The sequence below is a fragment of the Mirounga angustirostris genome, unplaced genomic scaffold (assembly GCF_029215605.1).
Source record: "Mirounga angustirostris isolate CCGP_5_RB_7025 unplaced genomic scaffold, mMirAng1.0.hap1 SCAF_9, whole genome shotgun sequence".
In the NCBI taxonomy this organism is placed as follows: Eukaryota; Metazoa; Chordata; class Mammalia; order Carnivora; family Phocidae; genus Mirounga; species Mirounga angustirostris.
In genome coordinates this window covers 61,160,750-61,187,542 of record NW_026991717.1, presented here as the reverse complement: position 1 = coordinate 61,187,542, position 26,793 = coordinate 61,160,750, and the positions used below count along the sequence as shown (strand labels likewise).

At 38.0% G+C, this 26,793-nt stretch overlaps 1 protein-coding gene across 12 annotated transcripts in view; it reads left to right on the top strand.

The window, feature by feature from the left end:
- GANC (glucosidase alpha, neutral C) overlaps positions 1 to 26,793 on the top strand; it is a 72,244-nt gene that overhangs the window by 12,489 nt on the left and 32,962 nt on the right. For 11 of the 12 annotated variants that reach the window (XM_064570596.1, XM_045900277.3, XM_045900278.3 and 8 more), the window contains 7 exons: positions 670 to 797; positions 5,671 to 5,853; positions 16,037 to 16,082; positions 19,113 to 19,179; positions 20,587 to 20,683; positions 21,745 to 21,925; positions 22,373 to 22,526. In XM_064570596.1, coding sequence (XP_064426666.1) covers positions 5,792 to 5,853; positions 16,037 to 16,082; positions 19,113 to 19,179; positions 20,587 to 20,683; positions 21,745 to 21,925; positions 22,373 to 22,526 — 607 coding nt within the window. In that variant the 5' untranslated portion in view covers positions 670 to 797; positions 5,671 to 5,791. Of the gene's footprint in view, positions 1 to 669; positions 798 to 5,670; positions 5,854 to 16,036; positions 16,083 to 19,112; positions 19,180 to 20,586; positions 20,684 to 21,744; positions 21,926 to 22,372; positions 22,527 to 26,282; positions 26,414 to 26,793 lie in introns of all 12 variants that reach the window. The other variant, XM_045900282.3, reaches the window with a different exon arrangement.

Genomic DNA, 26,793 nt, shown 5'->3' with positions numbered 1-26,793 from the left:
TATCCTGGGGAACCCCAGTGACCACTTTTATTCTTTATTCTTTTCCATTCTGTGGCTTGTTATCCTTCATCTTTCATTCAGCTGGAATCCAGTTGCCCCTAGTTTTAACACCAAGTTCTTAAGATGTCTGCAGTTTGTCATAGATCTAGGGCCATAGGTCCCAGCTTTCCAAAAGCAGTTTCAGTTTATGCCCATCATTCAGTATAATTATTAATAGAGACCTCTTTCATCCTTAAAGGTCCTGGTATGGACAATTATATGTTTGCCTAGCCATAGAACACATAGAAGGTATTTCTTGCTCTACTGTCAGGTATAGCCAAACAAGTACATACAAAGTTTGGGGAGCTTTTTCCTTCATAATTCCCATTGTTCTCCAGTTTATTTGGCCTGTAATAATTCAAACATAGCTTCCTTTTTTTAAAAGATTTTTTTTTATTTATTAGAGAGAGAGAAAGGGAGGGGGAGCACAAGCAGGGGGAGGGGCAGAGGGAGAAACAGACTCCCTCCCAGCGAGGCCCCTGGGATCATGAACTGAGCCAAAGGCAGATGCTTAACTGACTGAGCCACCCGGGCACCCCAAACATAGTTTCTAATTATTGCAATTTGACTGTAGAACCGACCATCAGTGGGGTAATAACCTATTGAAACTAATCTCGTGTCTGTTCCCAGGTTTCTCTTCTGGCTGAAGTTTATGGTATAGAGGGAAATATTTTCAGGCTTAAAATCAATGAAGAAACTCCCGTGAAACCCAGGTATGAAGTTCCTGATGTCCTCACAAGCAAGCCCAGCACTGTAAGGTAAGCCAAGGAACAAGAGATCTTGGATACACCCTCAATATGGGCGTTTATCATACCTTGAGTAACAGATTTTGTATGTGCCTCCTGTTTTCTCTATTCAAAGCTACCATCATTTGCCGAGTTCGTTTTCAAGTTATTTGGGGATAAATTTATCCATTTTGTATGTTATCCATTCTGTTTTCTCTTCCTCTACCATGTGATTTATCAGCACTTACAAATGGGGAGAGGCAGAGCTTTTGATCCCTGCTGTCCTTTTTCACAAAGAAAAGGATTCATCAACCCGACTTTGGGGACAAGTAGAAGCAGAGCTATTTAATTTCCTCAGATTAGCAGCAGGGCTCCAGAGATCTGATACACTAGCCAAACTCGCTTGCCGTAATTTATACGGTTAGGGTGACCCACTTTTAATTAAAGGTAGTCTCAGAAGTCTAACATGTGACTTAATTGAGAGTCAGAGATAAATTAATAATCAGTGTCTAGGTGAAAAAAAAATCTTTGGGGATTAAAAAGCATTTTCCATATCCCTGCGGCATCTTCTTCAGTTCTCCACGCACCTTCCAGTGATATTTCAACTTGGTTCTGCCTGTTGATTCCTGTCATTTTTTCATATTATTTCACCAAGGGAATAGAAGATTATGCCAGATGCTTTAATTTTCACTATATTTTCATAGTTTTATGTAGATTATTATTCCATAAAAATTTAATAAAGTCTATAAATTATAAGGAGAAATTATTTCAAATATAGTAGAATCATCGTAAATTCAAAATAGGTCTGTCTGTTCATTGAGCTGCTACTATATGCCAAGAACTTATGAAACAGGAATTAAAAAGAAGACTGTTCGTAAGACTTTGCAGTTTGCGTGCACACTTGTGTTTGTATGTATATGGATGTGGGTATATACTTAGTCACAGTATATTATTTTTTACTATCCTGGAGGATTTGCTTTACTGGTACATCCTTTAACATTTTTACAACTCTATTCATAAGCAAAATTCATCTTTACTTCTCTTTTTCTGTGTTATTGTTGCCATGTTTTGGGGTCAGGGCAATAACTAGCTTTGTGTAATAAATATGGCATATTCTGCTTCTGTTCCAACCTCTTTCTAGAGGGCCTGTCTTGACTACTGCACTAACTAGAAAGCTAAAAACTACATTCTTCATCTCCTATATTCCCATGCAGCTAGTTTCTGGTATAATTCAGGTTCTCCCAATCAGATGCACTTACAGGGATCTTGATTTCAGAACTGAGCTTCCCATTTTGCTAATGTGGATTTGGCAGCCATAGAATGTCTCTAGAGGTACATTAGTGAGGGCAGTCATTTCCTGATTTCTGGAGCTGACATGGCATGATCTTGGAGCCCAGCAGTTGCCATAGTGACTTCTGATTATCCAACTTCCTGATTCTAGCTGCAACAGAAGTTCCATTGACCATACAGTTATGCAGTATTGTTCTATGGGTCATTTCTATTACTTCAACACTTCCCATGATGTTGTAAGCTCCTAAGTCCCCATATTAAGTCACTTATTTTCTACCTAAAATAACCAGAGTGTTTTCTTTAATCTACAGTTGACTCTTGGTTGATATAGACTTTAGTATCAGAAGTGAGTATAGGTAACAAACCCTCCAGGAGGGGAATATGAGATTGGTTAGCAGATTTGGCTGGATTTGAAAATAGTAAGGACCTGGTTATCATTAAAGGATGAGATATTAGTGTTATGGACTGAATTGTGCCCCCCCCCCCCAAGCTCATTTGTTGAAACCCTAACCTCCTATACCTCTAAATGTGACTATATTTAGAGGTATGGCCTTTGAAGAGGTAACTAAGTTAAAATGGGATCATTAGAGTGGACTCTAATACAATATGACTTGTGTCCCATACGAAGAGGATATTAGGACACAAGTAACACAGACAGAGGGATGACTGTGTGAGGACATAGCAAGATGATGGCTATCTGAAAGCCAAGGAGAAAGGTCTCAGAAGAAACCAAACCCACTGACACTTTGATCTTGGACTTCTAGCCTCTAGAATTTTGAGAGAATTAATTTCTGTAGTTTAAGCTACCTACCCAGTGTGGCATTTGTTGTGGCAGGCCTAGCAAACTAATACAACTAGCAGTAAAGCACAGCATTCCATGGCAGAGTTACTTAAATTACTACCCATGGTCAACTGAAATAAAGTGCATATTGAAAGTATGGCCCTTGCAAACCAAGAAATGGGGACATAGCATAGCACAATTGTCATAAAGAACTCAAAACTCTGAAGTGGCCTGTTATTAACTTAACTGAAGAACTTAAAGAAAGAAAAGTACAGTCTCAGGTTTTAAATTCTTAGCTCAGGCATTTGTCAGAAACCAAATAAGTTTTTATGACAGTCCTAAAAGTCTCTCATATCTGTTATAGCTACCAAGTCCTTATAGCTGAGAGTTTGATTCTGTGGTTCACTGAATTAGACCATGCGTTTAATTTACAGCCTCATCAGTTCTGTGAATTTAGGGCACTAACTGGGAAAAGGGAAAATTAAATATCAACATTTGGGAAGATTTGAATAACTGAGTACCCAAACCTCAGAATTCCATCAAGCCTCCTGTTCCAGCAGAAGCAGCTCCTTTTCCTCTAACATAGCTGATCCTACCTTACTTGGACACCCTGTGTTGACCTCACCTAAGATATATTGTGCAGGGGGATTCCAGTGCTCCTTGTGCCTCATCCCTACCTCCCTTCGCTGCCTTTAAAACCACTATCAGAGCCCAACATGCCTAAGGAGTTAATTACAGTCAAACCCAACACCTACGGAATTACAGGATTTTCTCTTGGCAAAAACCTGGGATATGGATGGAAATGATTTCTGAGGGGCTCCTAGACTGAAGGAAGGAACATAATTTTAGGACCACATTAAATTTATTGACATGAGCACATGTACCAGAAAATCTAGATTTGATATGCTAGCTTGGACAGCAGGGAGTGGATCTAATTATTTGCTTGGTTGGTTAATTATAATCTGTATTCAGCTATGGACTCTGCTAAATGAAGCTGAGCTACCAGAAATTCCTTGGCACAGAGTAGAAGAAATGACCCATAGACTTAGGGAGGTAAAGATGTTGAAGTGGATATATCATATACAACAGCTCATCTAGCCCCTAATTTTGTTTTCCAAGAGGATCCAAAAGATATTCCCTTCACTGAGAAATAAATTGGTAAGGGAACACTTGGAAAGCATTGTAGTGAGTGAATGTCTTTTGTGAGGTAGACATAATGGTGGGAAATGATGCCATCAAAATGGGCTCCCTGAGGGGCATCTGGGTGGTTGTCTACCTTCGGCTCAGGTCATGATCTCAGGGTCCTGGGATAGAGCCCCATGTCACATCAGGCTCCCTGCTGAGCAGGGAGTCTGCTTCTCCCTCTGCCCCTCCCCCTCCCATTTCCCTTCCCCCTGCTCCTGTTCTCTCTCACTCTCTCTGTCAAATAGATTTTATTATTCTTTGTGTAATAAATATGGCATATTCTGCTTCTATTCTATTCTAGCTGTAATAGAAGTTCCATTGACCATACAGTCCAGCCTTTCTGACAACCAAAACCCATGCTCTCAGTTACCACCCATTTAAAAAAAAAAAAAAAGGGCTCCCTGATTTCAGTGAAGATGGTGAGACTCCAGGTGGCAGAATGAAAGCAGAAGCATTTAGTTGATAGAGACATGGTGAACATGTTTCCATGATGTGTAGCCCTGTATGTATGGTACCCAAAATGGTTTAACCCTTGGGGCAATGAACAATATATCAAAGAGTCCATTGGACTGAAATAGATGCACTAAAGTGCAAAAAACAAAAGAACTCCACTTAGGTTTGATGAACAGTGAGATACAACCTCCCACCCAACTCCAGACAGTTTCCAGAACCCAGGCATCTTGCTTGAGAGGGAGGGAGGCCTAGAATCCATGGAGAAGGACTTGATAAGGATATAATAAGAACATAAAATATCCCTCCTCACCTTCCCTAAAGAGGCATGTGACCACTTACCAGGGTGACTATGCACCGAGAAAGGAATATCTAGACCTCTAAGGGATTTTAAGTGCTGCCTCTGAGCTTACATATTCCTGGGAATCCAGAATATCCTAACAGTCTACCTGTCAAATTAGGGACTGATGGAAGTCAGGAGAGAATCCGTCTCACTATGGACTCAGTGCATCAAAATCCAATCTAGGTTATTTCCTTAGTTTCTGAGTGTATGGTTGGCATGAGAGAGAAAAGCGAAGCGTTTAGTGCACCAAAGTGTTACTAGGCTGTCCAGACCAAAGTAATGATGATGATAGCTAACATTTATTGAGTGCTTATTATGTGCCAGGCACTGCCAAGTGCTTTGCATGCATGATCTCATTTAATTCTCCCTGAAAGCTGTATTTGTTCTTGCTTTTGTTAATTCTACTTTACAGATGAGGAAACTGAGAACTGGATAGACTGATTAATTTGTCCAAAGTTATGCACCTAGTGCATGATAGAGCTACGTTCAATCCAGCCTTTCTGACACCAAAACCTGTGCTCTCAGTTACCGCTTTCCACTGCCTTATCTATGTATGCTATGTTACATGAATATTGATTTACAAATTAATTCTTTTTTTTTTTTGAGAGAGAGAGAGCTCATGCGGGGCGGGGTGGGGGGTGAGGAGGGGCAGAGGGCAAAGAAGAGAGAATCTCAAGCAGACTCCTCACCCAGCATGGAGCTCAGTAGCACTCCCATCTCACAACCCTGAGATCATGACCGGAGCTGAAATCAAGAGCCAGGTGGTTAACTGACTGAACCACCCAGGCACATTAATTTGAATTGAGAATCACATTGAGCCATGTAACCTCTTTTTCTCTTCTTGTTTTGTTTTCTAGGCTGATTTCATGTTCAGGGGATGCAGATAGTTTGGTACTGACAGATGGAAAAGGAGATCTGAAGTGTAATATCACAGCAAACCCATTCAAGATAGATTTGGTGTCTGAAGAAGAGGTTGTGATGAGCATAAACTCCCTGGGCCAGTTGTACTTCGAGCACCTGCAGATTCCTCTCAAGCAAAGGTATTTTTGCACATTACTTGACATACAAAGAACTTTAGAAAACCTGATTGTGATTACTAATCGCCTAAATAGTTGATATATCACCATGGAAAATTGGTTCGCCTTATTTGCTGGAATATTGTTCTGAGAAATTTCATCTTTTCACCTGTGCAAGTAAATGCAGGCTTGATGACAAGAATGATTCCCAGACTTTTGCAGATTGATACTCTTAACATATCCTGTGTGTTTAACTGATGGCATTCTCTACCCTCTACACCCCTAAAAAACACTCTGTTGAGACTTGATAAATGTTACTGTGAACTGATGTCTTCAGAATTTCACTTTATCCCCTTACAATAACTTGAGTTATCCTACACTTGAATTTTCAGGAAACAATCACTTGATCAAAGCTGTTTGTGTGGGGGTGACATGAACTGGGAGGTTATGTAATAGGGGGAGATTCTTCTTCCATTTTTACCACTATTGTTTTTAAATCCTCCAGTCTGTAGTTCTACTTTTATCCTAATAATGAACATCTTATGTAATCTGTAGAAAACATTCAACATTCATTATTCCCACGTAGTGATTTTTTTCTGGATTTCAACTTATTTGTATTTTTATATGTAAAAGTCTTATTTTCTTATTACAGAGAATAATATCTGTTCATTGTAGGAAAAATAGAAAATATTGAAAAGAAAAATTTAAATACCTGTAATTCTGCAACTTATTAGTACTTTATGAATATTCAATTTTTTTAATTGAAAAATACTGATATACCTCTGGAATAAAACTGCAGGGTTGTTTGGGTAGAAGGGGCTTTTGGTTTTTGCTTTTTACCCTCTGAACAGTTGGAGATTTTCACTATGAGCATTTTACCATTATAATGAAATAAAAAGTGGAAAAAAAAAAAGAAAAATACTGATAGCATAACAAATACCTGTGTACCCATTTCCTGGGTTATTTATATTTAAAAATTTTTTTCTTTTAATAAACTCCCATATTTTTGTTTTAGAGGTGATATCTAAGTTGGGCCTTAATATTTTCATTTATTTTTTAAATAAGCATATGCTACAAAGGGGTATATATTGAAAAGTCTCCCTCACCATTTGTCCTTGAGCTACCCATTCCATCCTTGATAGTAATCAATATTTCCAGTTTTTTATGTATCCTTCCAGAGATAATTTATGTTTATACAGTAAGATACATATGTGCTTTGCTTTTTCCTTTCTTAACACATATGATACCACCTTTACACATTATTCTGCACTTTGCTGTTTTTCCTTTACCAATGTGGTAGTTCCTAATTTCTTTAAAGCAGCTGTATAGTTTCTATTGTATGGTTACACCATGATTCATTTAGTAAATTCCCTCTTGATGGACTTTAAAATTGTTTCTAATCTTGTTTTACAACTACTGACTTCATGGATAACTTTGTATTTGTGTCATTTTGCATACATGCAAGTCCATCCATAGACTAGAGTCATAGAAGTACAATTGCTGATCAAACGGAATTTGTAATTCTGACTGATGCTACCAAATTACCTTCCATAGAAGTTGTGTACTAGTTCATATTTCCAGCATTTACATTTGTGTTAGGAAAATCAGATTATCCACCTGGAAAAAGATTTAAGTTAGGTCCAAACCTCACAACATTAGCAAAAATGAATCCCAGATGAAAAAAATTACACATAAAAAAACATAAAAAGAGGCAAAATCAAGATGGTGGTGTGAGAAGATCTTGAGCTCACCTCCTCCCACACACACATCAAAATCTACAACTACATATAGAAAACTATCTCTGAGGAGCGCCTGGGTGGCTCAGTCGATTTAGTGTCTGACTCTTGATTTCAGCTCAGGTCCTGGTCTCAGAGTTGTGAGTTCAAGCCCCATGTTGGGCTCCACACTGGGTGTGGAACCTACTTAAAAAAAAAAAGAACACTGTCTCTGACAAGGAACTAGAGACTAGCAGAACAGATCATATACAACTAAGGATATAAAGAAAAAAACACATCAAGATTGGTTGGAGGAGCAGAGACATGGTTTAGTCAGGTCCCACACCCCGAGTGCAGCAACCCACAACTGGGAAGGCTATCACAACTATAGAGGCGTGCCCTTAGGAACAAGGTGTCTGAGCCCCACATCAGGCTCCATGTCCCAGGGAACCTCTACCAGGAAGATGAGCTCCCATAATGTCTGCCTATGAAAACCAACAGTTCTTATGTCCAAGAGAGTCAGAGGGCAGGAGAAAACTGAGACTCTGCTCTTAAATGGCATGTGCACAATCACACTTGGCTTTGAGTCCCAGCACAGAGGCAACCACTTGAAAAACGCCTGGGTGATATGGGAAGGAGATCCATTGACTAATTTTAGGGCATGGGCCAGAATGGCAGGAATCTGTTGGAATGTCCTCCAGGAACAGGTGCACTGGTGGGTACCATTCTTCTATCTAGCTGGCCCAGCATTGGTGGGTGTCATTTCTGGTCCTCTGTATCTACTCTGCTAGTGCCACTCATGCTGTCCAGTGTTCCCCTGCAGACTTGCTCCACCCAAGCCATCTCCCAGCCTGGACCCCCTCCCAGGTGTCTCTACACACTGGCATTCCTGGTGGGTGCCTTTGGCTAGCATCAGAGCTCCTCCTAAGCAGCCTTCAACCCCAGCATTTGCAGCGGGCAGCCTCAGCTAAGACCAGAACCCCTCCTAAGCACCTCCCCCATGGGGGGCCAGCCCTACAAACTAGAACACCTACAGCACTCACAGCTGGACCCCTCAGCAAGCCAAGAAGGAGATATGCCCCACCCACCAGTGCACCCACAGCTGTCATAGCCAGGCCTCACAGCCAGCCATGCCAGGGACCAACCACACATAACAGCATATCCACAACAGTCACAACCAGGCCTTTCAGTCAGATGGGCCAGGGCTAGCCCCACTAACCAGCATGACCGTAGCAGTCAGTCAGACCTCACAAGACGGTCATGCTGGAGGATAGCCCTACACACCTGTGAGTCTGCACCAATTGCAACCCAGTCACTACAGGAAGGTGCATGCCGCCCACATAGGGAACACACTCTTGGGGCAGCTGACTGGGGTGGCTGGGGGTTTATGCTACTGGACCCACAGGATACCTTCTGCATAAAGCCACTCCTTCAAGATCAGATGTAACTAATCTACCTAATACATAGAAACAAACAGAGACTCAGGTAATGAGGAGACAGAAGAATATGTTCCAAATGAAAGAACAAGCCAAAACTTCAGGAAAAAAACTAAAGAAACAGAGATAAGCAATCTACCAGATAAAGAATTTAATGGTCATAAAGATGCTCACCAAATTGGGGAGATGAATGGATAACACAGTGAAAACTTCAACATGGAAGTAGAAAATACAAAAAGAACCCATCAGCTGAAGGTTACAGTAACTGAAGTGAAAAATACACCAGAGGGAATCAACAGCAGATTAAATGATGCAGAAGAACAGATCAGCAATCTGAAGACAGGGTATTGTAAATCACCCAATCAGAGCAGCAAAAAGAAAAAAGAATTTTTTTTTTTTTAAATGAGGATAGTTTAAGGGACCACTAGGACATCAAGCGTACTAACATTCACATTTTAGGGGGGCCCAGAAGGAGAAGAGAGAGAGAAAAAGGGACAGAAACCCTATTTAAAGAAATAATGGGGGCACTTGGGTGGCTCAGTTGGTTAAGCATCTGACTTCAGCTCGGTTCATGATCTCATGAGCCCTGTGTTGGGCTCTGTGGGTTGAGCCCTGTGTTGGGCTCTGTGCTCAGCAGGAAGTCTGCTTCTTCCTCTCCCTCTGCCCCTCTCACCACTAGTTCTCTTTCTTTCTCTCTCTCAAAATAAATAATTAAAAAACAAAACAAAACAATGGCAGAAAACTTCTCTAATCTGGTGAAAGAAATAGACATCCAAGTCCAGAAAGCACAGAGAGACCCAAATAAGATGAACCCAAAGAGACCCACCCCAAGACACATTACAGTGGAAGTATCAATAGTTAAAGATGAGGGAATCTTAAAAGCAGCAAAGGAAAAACTAGTTACATACAAGGGAAACCCCTAAACTTGATAGGCCAGAAGGGAGTGACCTTTATATTCTATATTCAAAGTGCTGATAGGAGAAGAACTTACAACTAAGAATACTTGGCAGGGTTATTCCTCAGAATTGAAGGAGAAATAAGGGGTTTCCCAAATAAGCAAAAGCTAAAGGAGATCATCAACATGAAACCAGCCTTCCAAGAAATGTTAAAGGGACTTCCTTAAATGGAAAAGAAAAGTCCGTAACTAGAAATAAGAAAATTATAAAAGAAAAAAATTTCATTGGTAAAGATAAACATATAATAAAGGTAGTGGTTCAGCCACCTGCATAGCTTGTACAAGGTTAAAAGACAAAAGTAATAAAACCATCTAGACCTACAATAATTAGTCAAGGGATACACAAAATAGTAAGATGTAAAATATGACTTCAGGGGCGCCTGGGTGGCTCAGATGGTTGAGCGTCTGCCTTCAGCTCAGGTCATGATCCCAGGGTTCTGGGATCAAGCCCCGCGTCGGGCTCCCTGCTTGGTGGGGAGCCTGCTTCTCCCTCTCCCTCTGCTGTTCCCCCTGCTTGTGCTCTCTCACTGTCTCTGTCAAATAAATAAATAAAAACTTTAAAAAAAAAAAAGCTTTAAACTATGACTTCAAAAACCTAAAACATGGTGTGGGAGGAGTAAAAATGTAGTGCATTTAGAATATGCTTGAACTTAAATGGCCAAACAGACTTTAAAACAAAGTAACAAGAGACAAGGCCATCACACAATAATGATAAAGGGAAAGATCCAACAAGAAATGACACATTAGACCAGATGAACTTTATACATACATACATGCATGTACAGACATTCCATGCAAAAACAGCAGAATATACATTCTTTTCAAGTGCACATGGAACATTCTCCAGATCAAACCACTTACTAAGCCACAAAACAAGTGTCAATAAATTTAAGAAGGTTGAAATCATTATCAAACATATTTTTCAACTACAATGTTAAGAAACTAGAAATCAAGTACAGGAAGAAAACTGGGGAAAAAACCCACAAACATGTGGCGACTAAACAACATACTACTAAACAACTAATATGTAAATAAAGAGGAAGTAAAAAAATACCTAGAAACAAATGGAAGTGGAAACGCAGTAGTCCAAAATCTATGGGTTGCAACAAAAGTAGTTTTAACGGGGAAGTTTATTGCAAAAAGGGCCTACCTCAAGAAACAAAAATCTCAAATGAACATTGTAATCTTATACCTACAGGAACTAAGAAAAACTAAACAAAGCCCTAAATCATAGAAGGAAGGAAATAATAAAGATCAGAGTGGAAATAAATGAAATAGACTTAAAGACAACAGAAAAGATGAGTGAAATGAAGAGCTGGTTCTTTGAAAAGATAAATAAAATTGATAAATCTTTATCCAGACTCATCAAGAAAAAGAGAGGGCACAAATAAACAAAATCAAGTTAAAGAGAAGAAGTTACAATCAATACCACAGAAATACAAAGGGTTATAAGAGACCATGATAAACAATTACATGCCAGCAAATAGGAGAACCTAGAAGAAATGCATAAATTCCTAAAATATACAGTCTTCCAAGACTACACCAAGAAGAAATAGAAAATTTGAACTAATTACTAGTAATGAAATTGAATCAGTAATCCAAAAACTTCCAGCAAACAAAAGTCCAGGACTAGATGACTTCACAAGCAAATTCTACAAAACATTTAAAGAAAAGTTAATACCTGTTCTTCTCAAAGTATTACAAAAATTGAAGAGGAATGAATGCTTCCAAACTCATTCTATAAGGCCAACATTACCTATCATTAAAAAAGAAAACTATAGGCTAATACTCATGATGAACATTGATATAAAAGTCCTATACAGCATATTAGCAAACCAAATTCAACAATGCTTTAAAAGAATCAAACAGGGGCGCCTGGGTGGCTCAGTCGTTAAGCGTCTGCCTTCGGCTCAGGTCATGATCCCAGGGTCCTGGGTTCAAGCCCCGCGTTGGGCTCCTTGCTCGGCGGGAAGCCTACTTCTCCCTCTCCCACTCCCCCTGCTTGTGTTCCCTCTCTGTGTCTCTCTCTGTGTGTCAAATAAATAAATAAAATCTTTAAAAAATAAAAAAATTTAAAAAAAAGAATCAAACATTATGATCAAATGGGACTTATTCCAGGGACGAAAGGGTGGTTCAGTATCCACAAATTAATCAACATGATACATGATACACTGCATTAACAAAAATAAGGATAAAAATCATATGATCATCTCAATAGATGCAGAAAAGGAATTCAATAAAATTCAACATCCATTCATTATAAAAACTTAGAACAAAGTTGGTACAAAAGGAACATACTACAACATAATAAATGCCATATATGGCAACCCATAGCTAAGATCATACTCAAGAGTGAAAAGCTAAAAGCTTTTTCTCTTAGAACAGGAGCAAGACGAGGATGCCAACTCTTCCCACTTTTATTCAACAGTACTGGAAGTCCTAGCCACAGCAATAAGACCAAAAAAAAAAAAAAAAAAAAGGCATCCAAATAGGAAAAGAAGTAAGACTGTCACTATTTGCAGACTACATGATGCTGTATATAGAAAATGCTAGGTTCCACCAAAAAAACTACTAGAATTAATAAATAAATTCACTAAAGTTGCAGGATGCAAAATTAATATACAGAAATTTGTTGCATTTCTATATACTAATAATGAACTATCAGAAAGAGTAATTAAGAAAACAATCCCATTTACAATTGCATCAAAAAGAATAAAATACCTAGGAATAAATGTAACCAAGGACATGAAAGACCTGAACTCTAAAATCTGTAAGACAATGATGAAAGAAACTGAAGACAGTACAAATAAATGGAAAGATACACTGTGCTCATGAATTGGAAGAATTAATATTGTTAAAATATCCATACCACCCAAAGTAGTCTATAGATTGAATGCAATCAAGATACCAATGAAATTTTTCTCAGAAATAGAACAAATAATCTTAAAATATGTATAGAGCCACAAAATACTCCAAATAGCCAAAGCAATCTTGAGAAAGAACAAAGCTAGAGGTATCATGTCCCTTGATTTCAAAGTATACTACAAAGCTATAGTAATCAAAACAGTATGGTATTGGCACAAAAACAAAAACATAGATCAGTGGAACAGAATAGAGTCCAGAAATAAGTCCATGCATATACAGGTAATTAATCTTCAACAAAGGAAACAGGAACATACAGTTCCTGAGAAGACAGTATCTTCAATAAATAGTGTTGGCTACTGGTATTTACCTAAAGAAAACAAAATACTATTTCAAAAAGATATGTGCACCCCTATGTTTACTGCAGCCTTATTTACAATAGCCAAGATATGAAAGCAACCCAAGTGTCCATCCATAGATGAATGGTTAAAGAAGATGTGGTATATGTGTGTGTGTGTGTGTGTATGTACACACCACACACACACACACATACACAATGGAATTATTACTCAGCCATAAAAAAGAATGAAATCTTGCCATTTGCAGCAATATGGATGGATCTAGAAGATATAATGCTAAGTGAAATAAGTCAGTGTGAGAAAGACAAATACCTAATAATTTCGCTCATATGTGGAATATAAGAAACAAAACAAATGAACAAATTAAAAGAAACAAACAAACAAAAAACAACCCCGGACTCTTAAATATAGAGAGTAAGCTGGTGGTTGCCAGAAGAGAGGTGGGAATGGGGATGGGTAAAATAGGTGAAGGGGATTAGGAGTACACTTACCATGATGAGCACTGAGTAATGTATAGAAGTGTTGAAATATTATACTGTACACCTGAAACTAATAAGACATTGTAAATTTTACCTGAATAAAAAATATATTTCAAAAATGAGTCTAATGTCCACAATAGCCAAACTATGGAAAGAGCCAAGATGTCCATCAACAGATGAATGGATAAAGAAGATGTGGTATATATACACAATGGAATATTATGCAGCCATCAAAAGGAATGAGATGTTGCCATTTGCAACGACGTGGATGGAACTGGAGGGTGTTATGCTGAGTTAAATAAGTCAATCAGAGAAACACATGTATCATATGACCTCACTGATATGAGGAATTCTTAATCTCAGGAAACAAACTGAGGGTTGCTGGAGTGGGGGTTGGGAGGGATGGGGTGGCTGGGTGATAGACATTGAGGAGGGTATGTGCTATGGTGAGCACTGTAAATTGTGCAAGACTGTTGAATTACAGATCTGTACCTCTGAAACAAATAATGCAATATATGTTAAGAAAAAAAAAAGATAGCAGGAGGGGAAGAATGAAGGGGGGGAACGGAGGGGGAGACGAACCATGAGAGACGATGGACTCTGAAAAACAAACTGAGGGTTCTAGAGGGGAGGGGGGTGGGAGGATGGGTTAGCCTGGTGATGCGTATTAAAGAGGGCACGTTCTGCATGGAGCACTGGGTGTTATGCACAAACAATGAATCATGGAACACTACATCAAAAACTAATGATGTAATGTATAGTGATTAACAATAAAAAATTTTAAAAAAATGAATCTAGGCATAGACCTTATACCCTTCACAAAAATGAACTCAAAATGGGTCATAGATCTAAATGTAAAATACAAAACTATAAAATTCCTAGAAGATAACATAGAAGAAAACCTAGATGACCTTGGTTATGGTGATGATTTTTTAATACACCACCAAAGGCATGATCCATGAAAGAAATAACTGATAAATTGGGCTTCGTTAAAATTAAAAACTAGTGCTTTGTGAAAAACAAAGTCAAGAAAATGAGAAGACAAGCCACAGACTTGGAAGAAATATTTGCAAAAGATGCATCAGATAAAGGACTATTACCCAACATATACAAAGAACTCTTAAAATTCAACAATAAGAAAATGAACACCGAACTTTAAAGTGTGCCAAAGAGCTGAACAGACACCTTACCAAAAAAGATATACAGATGGCAAGTAAGCACATGAAAAGATGTTCAACATCATATATCATTAGGAAATTGCAAATTAAAAAATAAATTGCAAAATAAAAAATAGTGAAAAAAGTATGTTACAGTACATTTCTATTTGTATAAAAAAAATTTTGAAGGCAAAACCAAATACATGTTGGAGGACTCATACACTTGTGGGAATGCTATAAAGAACAGCAAGGGAATGGTTTCACACAAAATTGAGTAAAGTGGTTACCTCTGAAGGGTCAGGGGAGGAGGTAGATGATACATTTGAGAAGAGGCTCACAGGAACTCCTAAGGAACAAGTCATCTTTGTGGCTTATGTGGGTTCACAGTTAACTTTATATTACTCTTTAACCTCTGAACTTACATTATATACCCATCCATATCCATACTTTATTTTACACTAAAAAATTAACATATAATGCGAATAGACAATTCACAGAAGAAATAGAAATACCATTTAATGTATAAAAAGGTAGTTTACAGCTTTAATGAAAGAAATTCAAATTGAAATGTATTGTCTTTTCTAAAAAAAATTTTTTGTTTGAGAAAATGAGTTTTTTTCTCTTTAACAAATTACATTCCAGTTTTTAAAATCCTATTTTACAAAATCCATGCTAATCAATGCATTGATAGGGCAGCTAAAGTAAAAACTTTTGAGACTCCATCAGAACACTGTCAGGAGGCAGGAAAGTCTTTTCTAAAATTTTAGATTGTCAAAGATTTTAGAAGTGTATAACATCCAGTATTGTTAAGAATGGGGAGAAATGAGCCCTCAAATCCAACTGTACATGATAGAATAAGTTGTCAACAATCATTTTGGAAGACAGTGCATTATGTTGCTCTGTACTAAGGTAAAATTGGGTGAGGGCAGCTGTGTTCTACCTTGCTTGCTTATGTTTTGTTTCATTGATGGATTATGTATTACATGTATAATAAAACTGATAAAATTTTTTAAGGGTAAACAAGAAAATTCAAATATATTTACATTTTAACAAATCAAGCTATTGGATTAATGTTCATCATAAATGTTCAATTTCATAAACTTATGTTTGTAATGACATTATTTTTAATAAGTTAAAAGATATAGTTTATGGGGTCTCAAAATTTGGAAATTAAAATCTTTATCATTGAACAAAATTCTGTCAGTCTTCCCATGAGTGAAACAACGTTATTTATATTGAAACAGAGCTGCCAAAGAAAATAAGAAGGACACATCAGTGGACGCTTCTCAGGTAATCTAGATTGAGCAATTTAGCTTTTTTTAAATCTCTTTCACCATCATTACCATGATGTGGAATATAATGGTTCTGTTCTTCCCTTCCTCTCACAGATGGGTACTTGATAAATACTCTACTGCATATAAATGGGACTACCTATCTCTTTTGCTCACCTTGTCATTTCATTCTTTCATTCATTTGTCTATTCATGTATTCATTCATTCATTCATTCATTCATTCATAAAACAGGTAATTCCTGAGTGCCTGCTTTTGTGCCAGCTGAAAAAATTATGCTAGGCATGGAGAATCAGCAGTGAGTAAAACAAATCCCAGCCTGTCCTCATGAATCTTAGAATCTAATAGGAAAGATGGACACTGACCAAGTACAAGCATGAGGAGTGTTAAAAAGAGTGCTATAGGAGAATATAACAAGGAACTTGACCAAGATGAGGGTCAAGATAGACCTCCTGAAGGAAATGATTTTCCAACTGAAACTGATGCATGGGGATACATTAGCTAGTCAAAAGGTGGGAAAAGAATATTCCAATAGAGGGAATTTCATATTCAAAGACCTTGAGGTAGGAAGGAGCACATTTGAGGACATTTTAAAATATATATATACTTTTTAGTAGGATAAAGAAAAACAAAGGTAAAGATGCTGTATAACAAGGCCAGAGAGATAGGCAGGGCAATTCTGTGGAAAGTCTTGTAATAATTCTTGCATTCAACAAACATTTGTTGAGTATTTCCTATATGCCAGGCACTGTTCAAGGAATTGGTGATGTATCATTGAATAAATCAAAGTCCCTCATTACCATGGAGCTGGCATTCTTCTATGTCTTGTTAACCTTTTTGGACTTTAAGGGCAAAGGAAAACCCTGGAAAGGTTCTAAGCAGCAGAGATATGTGGTCTGCTGTCTGTTTTTAAAAGATTATTTTAGCTGAATTATGGAAAATGGGCATTCCAGAAATCTTCTCTTCATCCAAAGCCACATGCATCTTTGAAGGATCCCTGACAGTAGGTATGGCCACCAGGAATGGTGAAAAATATTTCCAGTGCAGTAAGGACATGCTTCTTCCTCTTGAAAACTGACCCATGCTGATGAATATGAGAGAGAATATTTCTCCCATTTTCAAATCGAGAAGGACAACTAAGACATAGCTTTACACAGTTTTGTGACAACATGTCCAGTCAGCTTTGGGGAGACCTCTAATTAGATAGCTTAGATAGGGGGCGCCTGGGTGGCTCAGTTTTTAGGCGTCTGCCTTCAGCTCAGGTCATGATCCCAGAGTCCTGGATCAAGCCCCGCATCGGGTTCCTTGCTTGGCGGGAAGCCTGCTTCTCCCTCTCCCACTGCCACTCCCCTTGCCTGTGTTCCCTCTCTCATTGTCTCTCTCTCTGTCAAATAAATAAATAAAATCTTCAAAATAAAAAAAAGATTTAGATAGCTTAGATAGTGGTTTTGTGTCATAGATGTCCTTGCAAGAATCTGATGAAAGTTATGAACCACCTCTGTACAACAAAATTTTCATACTGTTTGAAGGAGTTCACAAACTCTAAAGCCCATCCACAGACCCAAGGATAGTAGTCCCTACATTAAGAATGCAGTTGCGATTTAAACACACATTCACATAGAGGCTTACTTTACAGAAGCTTATAATTATGAAGAAACCACCTGGAAATGGGCATGGGGCTCATTTTTTAAAAGAAACATGCATTTCACACACACACACACACGCACACAATTTCTAGAAGACTTTTTCATTCTACCAGAGAGGAAGAATGAAACTTGTAAAGCCAAGAAAGGAAACTTGTAAAGCCAAGAAAATTCATTAGCTCTACATCAAAAGATTGTGAACCTGAGCAGTCTTGACTTCTCATGTAGTTTGGCTAACTGAAGCAGGGTGGGGAAGTACCCATCTCATCCAAAATGTCTGCTTTTTACCCAAATTATTTGATTCTAATTATTTTGCCTCACATGTTTACAAGAAAAAAAAAGAATTTTAAAAATCTGACTTTTGTAAAGACTGCATTTTTCAAAGTGTTTTCACATCATTTTGGACTGTGTAAAGATACTTATATCAAATGGTGAGGCAGTTCCTCAGAAAATTCAACATAGAATTACAATATGGTCCAGCAATTTCACTTACGGGTATATATCCGAAAGGGAAAGCAGGAACTCAAACAAATATTTGTATGCTTGTGTTCTTAGCAGCATCATTCACAGTAGCCAAAACGTGAAAGCAGTCCAGAACCCAAGAGTCACTGACAAATGAATGCACACACAAAATGTGGTATATACATACAGTGGACTATCATTCGACCTTAAAAAGGAAGGAAATTCTGACACATGCTACAAAATGGATGAATCTTGAAGATATTATACTAGGTGAAATAAGCCAGTTACAAAAGGACAGGTACTACATGATTATAGTTATATGTGGTATTTGCAGTAGTCAGATTCATACAGACAAGAAGTAGAATGGCTGTTGTCACAAGCTGGGGAAGGACAGTATGGGGAGTTATTGTTTAATGGGTATGGAGATTCAGTTGGGGAAGATATAAAAGTTCTGGAGATGGATGATAGTTGCACAACAGTGTGAATGTACTTAATGTCATTTTAACCTGGTAAAAATGAAAAAAATGGTGGTGGGGTCCCTGGCTGGCTCAGGAGAGTATGTGACTCCTCATCTCAGGGTCATGAGTTCAAGCCCCACGTTGGGTGTAGAGGTTACTTAAAATAAAAAAATAAATAAAATCGTTAAAGTGGAAAATAAATAGTTAAAATTGTAAATTTTATGTCTATTCTACCACGATAAAAAATTACATTCATGTCAGCTGCAGTTCATAAGGAGGATGACTACTAGCATTTATATAAAACACAGATCAAATTTGTTAAATATACTGACATCACAAACAGGTCTTTTAAAAGATACTCATTTTCTCAGTCTGATTTTTTAACAATCCAAATAAAATATGCTATTGTGGTAACCACATTTGTTGCAGTGTATAAACTCAATTTGCTCCTTTTTTTGTGCCATCAGGAAGACCAAGAGGATCTGGGCCTGTGGGAGGAGAAATTCGGAAAATTTGTGGATGTCAAAGTTAATGGTAAAATTGAAATTGGTGTAGTATTAAAGGAGAACCTGCCAAAATGGCTAAATATCGCTATCTAAAGTCTCTTCAACCTTCCACCCAAATAAGTGATTTCTGTAAGGGGAACAGAAATCTCAGATTTGGGTCTTCTGTTCTTCACTAATGCACTGCAACAGAGAAATAGTGAATGTGTACCTTTTGTGGGGTATGTAAGAGAAGTACAGGCCTCATGGAGTTGATGGTCTCATGTTAGGGGCCTAGGACAGCACACTGCTGGTACTACTCAGTATATCAGACAGCCACAAATACCACATTCTATTTTTATGAGAGTCAAGTGATGAGAAATGAAGTTCTAGAGCTCATTAGCTCCAACATTGCAAGCCATTGGTTCTCAACCTTTTCCAGGCCTCCCCATCATTCACATGAGTATCACATGCCCATCTGTGACATTTCTCACTAGACAGTGATAGTGGGTGTCGGGGGTGGAGTTTGTCTCTTTAGGATATACAGTTCAGATACTTGGGGCTTATAGAGTTGGAAAAATACTCTCCTCCTCCCTCCTACCAGTAGGATAACAGGTCTTCCCTAACACCTTGAGATTTTCTGTTCTAGCATCTATATCTATAGCCTAGCATAATTATCAGGACTGACAACATGTCCAAAATGTTTAAGTAGGGGGGCCATCAGGCTTTCCTTTCTGTAACATCATAAATCTATTTGACCTTCTCTATAGCATCCCCTTTCCATAAATTCCTTTAAATAAGGACCATTTCATGTCAAATACTTTTACCTAAGAGTAAATTTAAGTCTGTTATTTCTCCTAGTTACTTGCATTTTTCCCATATCTCTAAAATAATGGTCAAATAAAGGAGTTTGTCTCTAGTTTTAAAAAACTTACATATCTACAATCACAGGGAAGGGGTATTTTGAGGAGCCAGGAAAGCTCTCTCTGATGCCCTTGACATTATAGTCCCTGTATGCAGTAAGAATAAATGATCATAAGAAGACACCCAGTCTTCTATCTAGTGAAGATTAAAATTGCTCAGTATCCTTTGTTTGCTAATGTAAAGAAGCATGTGATACATTTTAGGAAAATTTAGATTAGAAAAAAAATCTAAAGCTTCATAGCCATATTTTACAGATAGAAAAGATTTACTATAAATGAGGACACAGAGAGCTTCAGCACATAGCTAAGGAAACACTAATAAGTGACCAGAACTTTGCCTTGAGCATGTTTGTATCCCCACAGTACCTGAATGTAACATCTAACAGAAAAGGCACACACGTGATTTACTGACTGATCAGGGCAAGTTCAGGTCTCTAGATCCCTAGTCTAGTCATCATGCTACACTCATAGGCAAGTAAGTCTCCTTAATTGATTGTCCCACGGAGAAGCAAAACTCAGTATCCTTGTCCCTTCAGGTCCTGCCTCCATTGGTTTGGATTTCTCCTTGCATGGATTTGAGCATCTCTATGGGATCCCGCAACATGCAGAATCACACCAACTTAAAAATACGAGGTAAAGTGAAAACAAAAATTCTTATAGGATACTCTGGTTTCTGGACTGGAAAACTTTGAAGGGAAAATATGTGAGCTTTCCGAGCCTGGGCCAGTATGTGCCTAGCCTTTTCCTCCTTGATAATGCTTGTAGATCTTTAAGAACTTTAAGAGCAGTGGTTTTCAATTTTTATCTTTTTTTTTTTTTTGGCAAAAAGTTGAGAATTATAAAAACTGTAATGTTGAACCTAAAATCTACAGAGGAAGTAAAAATATGGAACTATTGTGGTTGAAGTAGGGGAGAGAGCTTCATCACACTACCTCCCCGGGTTTTGCTTTCACCCCTCAAGGCCTCTCTGTGGAACCTGGGAGAATAAACTGTGAAAATCACTGACCTAGAAAAAGGCTTTTACCAAAAAAGGACAATGATCAGAGAATGGAAAAGTGTGGCATCTCATGTCACCTTTGATTCCTTCAGAGAGATAATTTCAAACTAACACTATTGACAAGTAAATGCCAGAGGCATCAGACTAAGAGGAAGCCAAACCAAAGAGAAACAGAGTCTGATCAATTCGCTGGGTTCAGATGCTGTTTACACAACAGGTCAACAGGTGGGTGTAGTAACAAGTGAATCAGAAACTGTGCTGCTCACACACCAAGCCAAGCTTTGGACTCCCCACCCCAATTCAGTTCCCCATCTTTCCCTACTCAGCACTGCAGAAGCGTTAGGACACTATTGGTCATTTTGTTTTAGCAGCAGAGAAATACAAAGTTTGCCAGTTATATCTACTGTGCACTTGTTATTGTGGAGAATTCACGGGAAACAGTCCTCACCTCACAAGAAATCCTCAGAAAAGATATCTAAGATATGAGACCATGCATGCCAATTGTCACAGGAGGGGATGCCAAAAGAATCAAAGGAGGAGAATCGTATTAACCGTGGTTGGATTAGGGAAGTGCTAAGAGTTGAGCCTTGAAAAATGCATAGGACTCAAGTGTTTGCAGGGGAGAATGGAGCTATACTATTCATTAATAATATATTTGTGATTGTAACTGATGATAGTCCATCTTTGTGTGTCTCAGTGATGGCGATGCTTACCGTCTTTATAACCTGGATGTCTATGGATATAAAATACATGACAAAATAGGCATTTATGGTTCAGTGCCTTATCTCCTGGCCCACAAACTTGGCAGGACTCTAGGCATTTTTTGGTTCAATGCTTCTGAAACACTGGTGGAGATCAATACAGAGCCTGCAGTAAAGGTGAGCTTATGGATCATGGCTGCATGTCATATGTACGTTAAGAAACAAAACCAATGTGGGGCGCCTGGGTGGCTCAGTCGTTAATAACGCGTCTGCCTTCGGCTCAGGTCATGATCCCAGGGTCCTGGGATCGAGCCCCGCATCAGGCTCCCTGCTCGGCGGGAAGCCTGCTTCTCCCTCTCCCACTCCCCCTGCTTGTGTTCCCTCTCTCGCTGTGTTTCTCTCTGTCAAATAAATAAATAAAATCTTTAAAAAAAAAAAAGAAAGAAACAAAACCAATGTAGTCATAGCTCTGGGCGTTGTAGTGACAATTCTCTGCCACCAAAGTCTTTGCAGTATAATCAGTAAAAGCTAATAATATGTACCTGTTAGCTACATATGGATGAGACTTATATACTGTAGGTTAGAGGGAAATTTTTCAGAACTTCATTCCATTCTTTTTTCTAGTACACACAGACCCAGATGGGCCCTGTTGCAGCTAAACAAAAGGTCAGATGTCGAACTGATGTGCACTGGATGTCAGAGAGTGGAATCATTGATGTTTTTCTGCTGACAGGACCTACGCCTTCTGACGTTTTCAAGCAGTACTCATACCTTACAGGTACTTGTGGAAGTGTCAGCCTCTTCTTCTACTACATTTCCTCTATCGCATGTATCATCACTGTAAGTTAATATTTATTGCACATCATATAGAATTTATATGCTTTTCAAGAAGCAGGCATTCTCCTCCCACCTTCATCCCATTCAGCTTGGTAAAATTTTATACTGGGGCTAGAACTCTCCACTCTGTAATCCCTAATATTTATTCTCCATCTGCTTTCCTTGGAGCCTTTAAGCCCTGGGCTTTCTCTGCCTTTATCTCAGATAATCAGTGTCCCAACTTGAACTTTTCTGTGTTCTCTTCTCCACTGAAATATACCACTGGCTTTAGCACTAAAGCATTTTATCTTTAAAAGATGTAAAAGATCATCTCTGTTGATGCAGAAAAAGCATTTGACAAAATCCAACACTATTTCATGATAAAAACTCTCAGAAGGCTAGGAATAGAAGGAAGCTTCCTCAATATGATAAAAGGCATTTATGAAAAATCCACAGTTAACACCCTGTTCAGGGGTGAAAGACTGCAAGCTTTCCCTTAAGATCAGAAACAAGACAAGGCTGCCCACTTTCACCACTCCTCCTGAACATTGTACTGGAAGTTCCAGCCAGAGAAGTTAGGCAAGAAAAAGAAATAAAAGGCCTCCAAATTGGAAAGGAAGAAGTAAAGTTATTTCTATTCACAGATGATGTGATCCAACATGTTAGAAAATCCCAAAGAATCCACAAAAAACTACCAGAGCTAATAAATAAATTCACCAAAGTTGCAGGGTATATAACCAACACACAAAATCAGTTGTGTTTCTGTACACCAGCAGTGAACAATCTAAAAAAGAAATTGAGAAAACAATTCCATTTATAATAACATCCAAAAGAATAAACTACCTAGGAGGGGGCACCTGGGTGGCTCAGTCGCTACGCGTCTGCCTTCAGCTCAGGTCATGATCCTAGGGTCCTGGGACCGAGCCCTGCATCGGGCTCCCTGCTCCGCGGGAAGCCTACTTCTCCCTCTCCCACTCCCCCTGCTTGTGTTCCCTCTCTCGCTGTGTCTCTATCAAAAAAAATAAATAAAATCTTTAAAAAATAATAAATAAATAAACTACCTAGGAATATATTTAACCAAGGAGGTGAAAGACTTATACACTAAAAACTATAAAACATTCCTGAAAGAAATTAAAGAAGTCCTAAATAAATGGAAAGACATCCCATATTCATGGATTAGAAGTCATAATATTGTCAAGATGACAGTACTACCAAAAGCAATCTATAGATTCACTGCAATCCTTACCAAAATTCCAGTGGTCATTTTTTGAAGAAGTGAAAGAGCTGATCTTCAAATTCGTATGGAATTGCAAGGGGCCCTGAATAGCCAAACAATCCTGGGAAAAAAAAGGTTGGAAGACTCATACTTCCCAATTTCAGAACTTATAATAAAGTTAAAGTAATCCAAACAGTGTGGTACTGGCATAAGGATAGACATGTAGACCAAAGAAAGAGAATTGAGAGTCCAAAAATAAACCTATACATCCCTGGCCAATTGATTTCAACAAAGGTTCAAGACCATTTAATGGGGAAAGAATAGTCTCTTAAACACATGGTACTGGGACAACTGGATAGCCACCAGCAAAAAATGAAGTTGGAACCCTACCTAACACCATATAAGAAAAATTCAAAGTGGATCAGCAACATAAATATAAGAGCTAAAGCCATGAAACTCTTAGAAGAAAACAGGTTAAATCATCATGACCTTGGATTTGGCAACAGATACTTAGAAAAGTCACCAAAATCATGAGCAACAGAAAGAAAAATAAGTTCAGCTTAATTAAAATTAAAAACTTTTGTGCATCAAAGAATATTATCAAGAATGGGAAAAGGCAATAAACAGGATGGGAGAAAATATTTGCAAATCATACATTTGATGAGGGCCTAGTATCCAGAATAAATAAGAACCCATACAACTCTACAACAACAACAAAAAAATAATTCTAAAATGGTCAGAGAGTTGAACAGACAGTTCTCTAAAGATATACGAATGGATTAATAAGCACATGAAAAGTTGTTCAACATCATTAGTTGTTAGGAAAAGGAAAATTAAAACCACATGAGATACCCCTTAGGACAGCAAAAGTTTTTTAAAAATAGAAAATAATAAAGGTTGGTGAGGATGTGGAGAAATTGGAACCTTATTATCTGCTGGTGGGAACATAAAGTAGTTGAGCTGCTCTGGAAACAGTTTCGCATTTCGTCAAAAAGCTAAACATAGGATTTTATGTGTCAGCTTGCCAAGGTCATGGTATCCAGACATCTGGTTAAGCACTAGTCTAGATGTCACTGTGAAGTTATTTTTTAAGATGACATTATACTGTCAGTACTATTAGTTACATCAATAGACTTTGAGTAAAGCAGATTACACTCAATAATGTGGGTGGGCTTCATCCAGTCAGTTGAAAACCTTAAGAGAAAAGGACTGAGGTCCTCTGAAGAGAAAGGAATCTGTCTCCAGACTGCCTTCATACTCAAGCGGCACCTTCCCTGCGTCCTTGGTCTGCCAGCCTGCCTTGTGGAATTGAGTTGCTAGCCCGAACAATCACATGAACCAGTTCTTAAAATCATTCTCTCTATATATATACGTATAAATATACACATACAAAGCACATCCTATTAATTCTGTTCCTCTGCAGAACCCTAATACACCCAGCAATTCCACTAAAATTGGATGCTTGGATACTTGGATGCCAATGATCATTGCAGCACTATTCACAATAGCCAAAAGATGGAAACAAGCAAAGTACCCATCAAAGATGAGTGGATCAACAAAATGTGTTAAATACATAAAATGGAATATTATTCAGTTATAACAAGGAATGACATTCAGATACAGGCTGCAACATGAATGAACCTTAAAAGCATTATACAAAATGAAATAAGCCAGACACAAAAGGACCAATACTACATCATTCCACTTACATGAAGTACCTACAATAGGCAAATTCATAAGAGACAAAAAGTGGATTAGCTGTTAGCAGAGGCTGGAGGATGGGATGGGCAATGGAAAGTTATGGCTTAATAGTTAAAAGTTTCAGTCTGGGGTGATATTAAAGTTTTGGAAATAGCTAGTGGTAATCCTTATAATACATTCTGAATGTAATTAATGCCACTGAGTTGTACACTTTAAAATGGTTTAAATGGCAAGTTTTATGTATTATATATTTTTGGCCACAATTTAAAAAATGGTAATGTAATATATCCCCAAAAGTTGAATTGTATGCTTTAAGTGGGTGAACTGTATGAATGTGAGTTACATCTCAATAAAGCTGTTACAAATAAAAGTAATGCAGCATCACTTCTGCTACATTCTGTTAAAAGTCCCTGGATCCAGCCCATGTTCAGGGGAAGAGGAATTTGATTCCAACTTTGATGGGAGAAACAACCAAAAATTTATGGACATGGGAAGACACTCATATAGGAAAAAGTACTGTAAAGGTCCACCTACAGACTTTTTCAACATTGTTATTATGGAGAATAAGCCTAGTTTATAAGAAAATGCTTCAAAAACAGTGGATCTGCCACCATGTCCAAAGAAATCCAAGTTTTAAGTTTACAGATTATCTGTTGATGAGGATTTAACTCAATCATATCCCTCCTTCTTCTCTCCCAGTATTGTTATATCATCATTTTTGCTTAAGTCAATATTTAGTGTTTATGCTTTTCAAATGTTCAAGAGTGTCAGATATTTTATTCATTCTTATTTTCTCCCCAGAGACTTCCTTCCCAGATCTCTCTGTCCTGCCCCCATTGGGGTTGTTTCTCTCTGGGCTCCCTGCACAGCTGTCATCCTGGGAGTTTCCTAAGAAAGTGTGCATTAGAGGTACACTTTTTCCATCTTTGCAGGTACAAAAACATCTCTTTTTCTGCCTTCACCCTTGATTGATCATTTGGCTAGCTAGATTGAAAATTATTTCTCTCAGAATTCAAAGGCATTTCTCTATTACCTTCTATCTTCTTGCTCCAAAATCACTCTGAATTCTGTTTCTTTGTATATGATCTGTCTTTTCTCTCTGAAATATGTTCTGAAATTTCTAATATTCCGAAATTCTGAAATTTGACAATAAAATGCCTTGATATAGATCTTTTTAAATAATTATTGTGTTGGTTATTAGATGTGGACTCTTTCAGTCTTGAGAAATGTGCCCCTCAGTTTTGGAAAACAATCTTTGATTATTCCTTTGATAATTTCTTCCCTTCCCTTTTCTTTTTCTACTGTACAGATT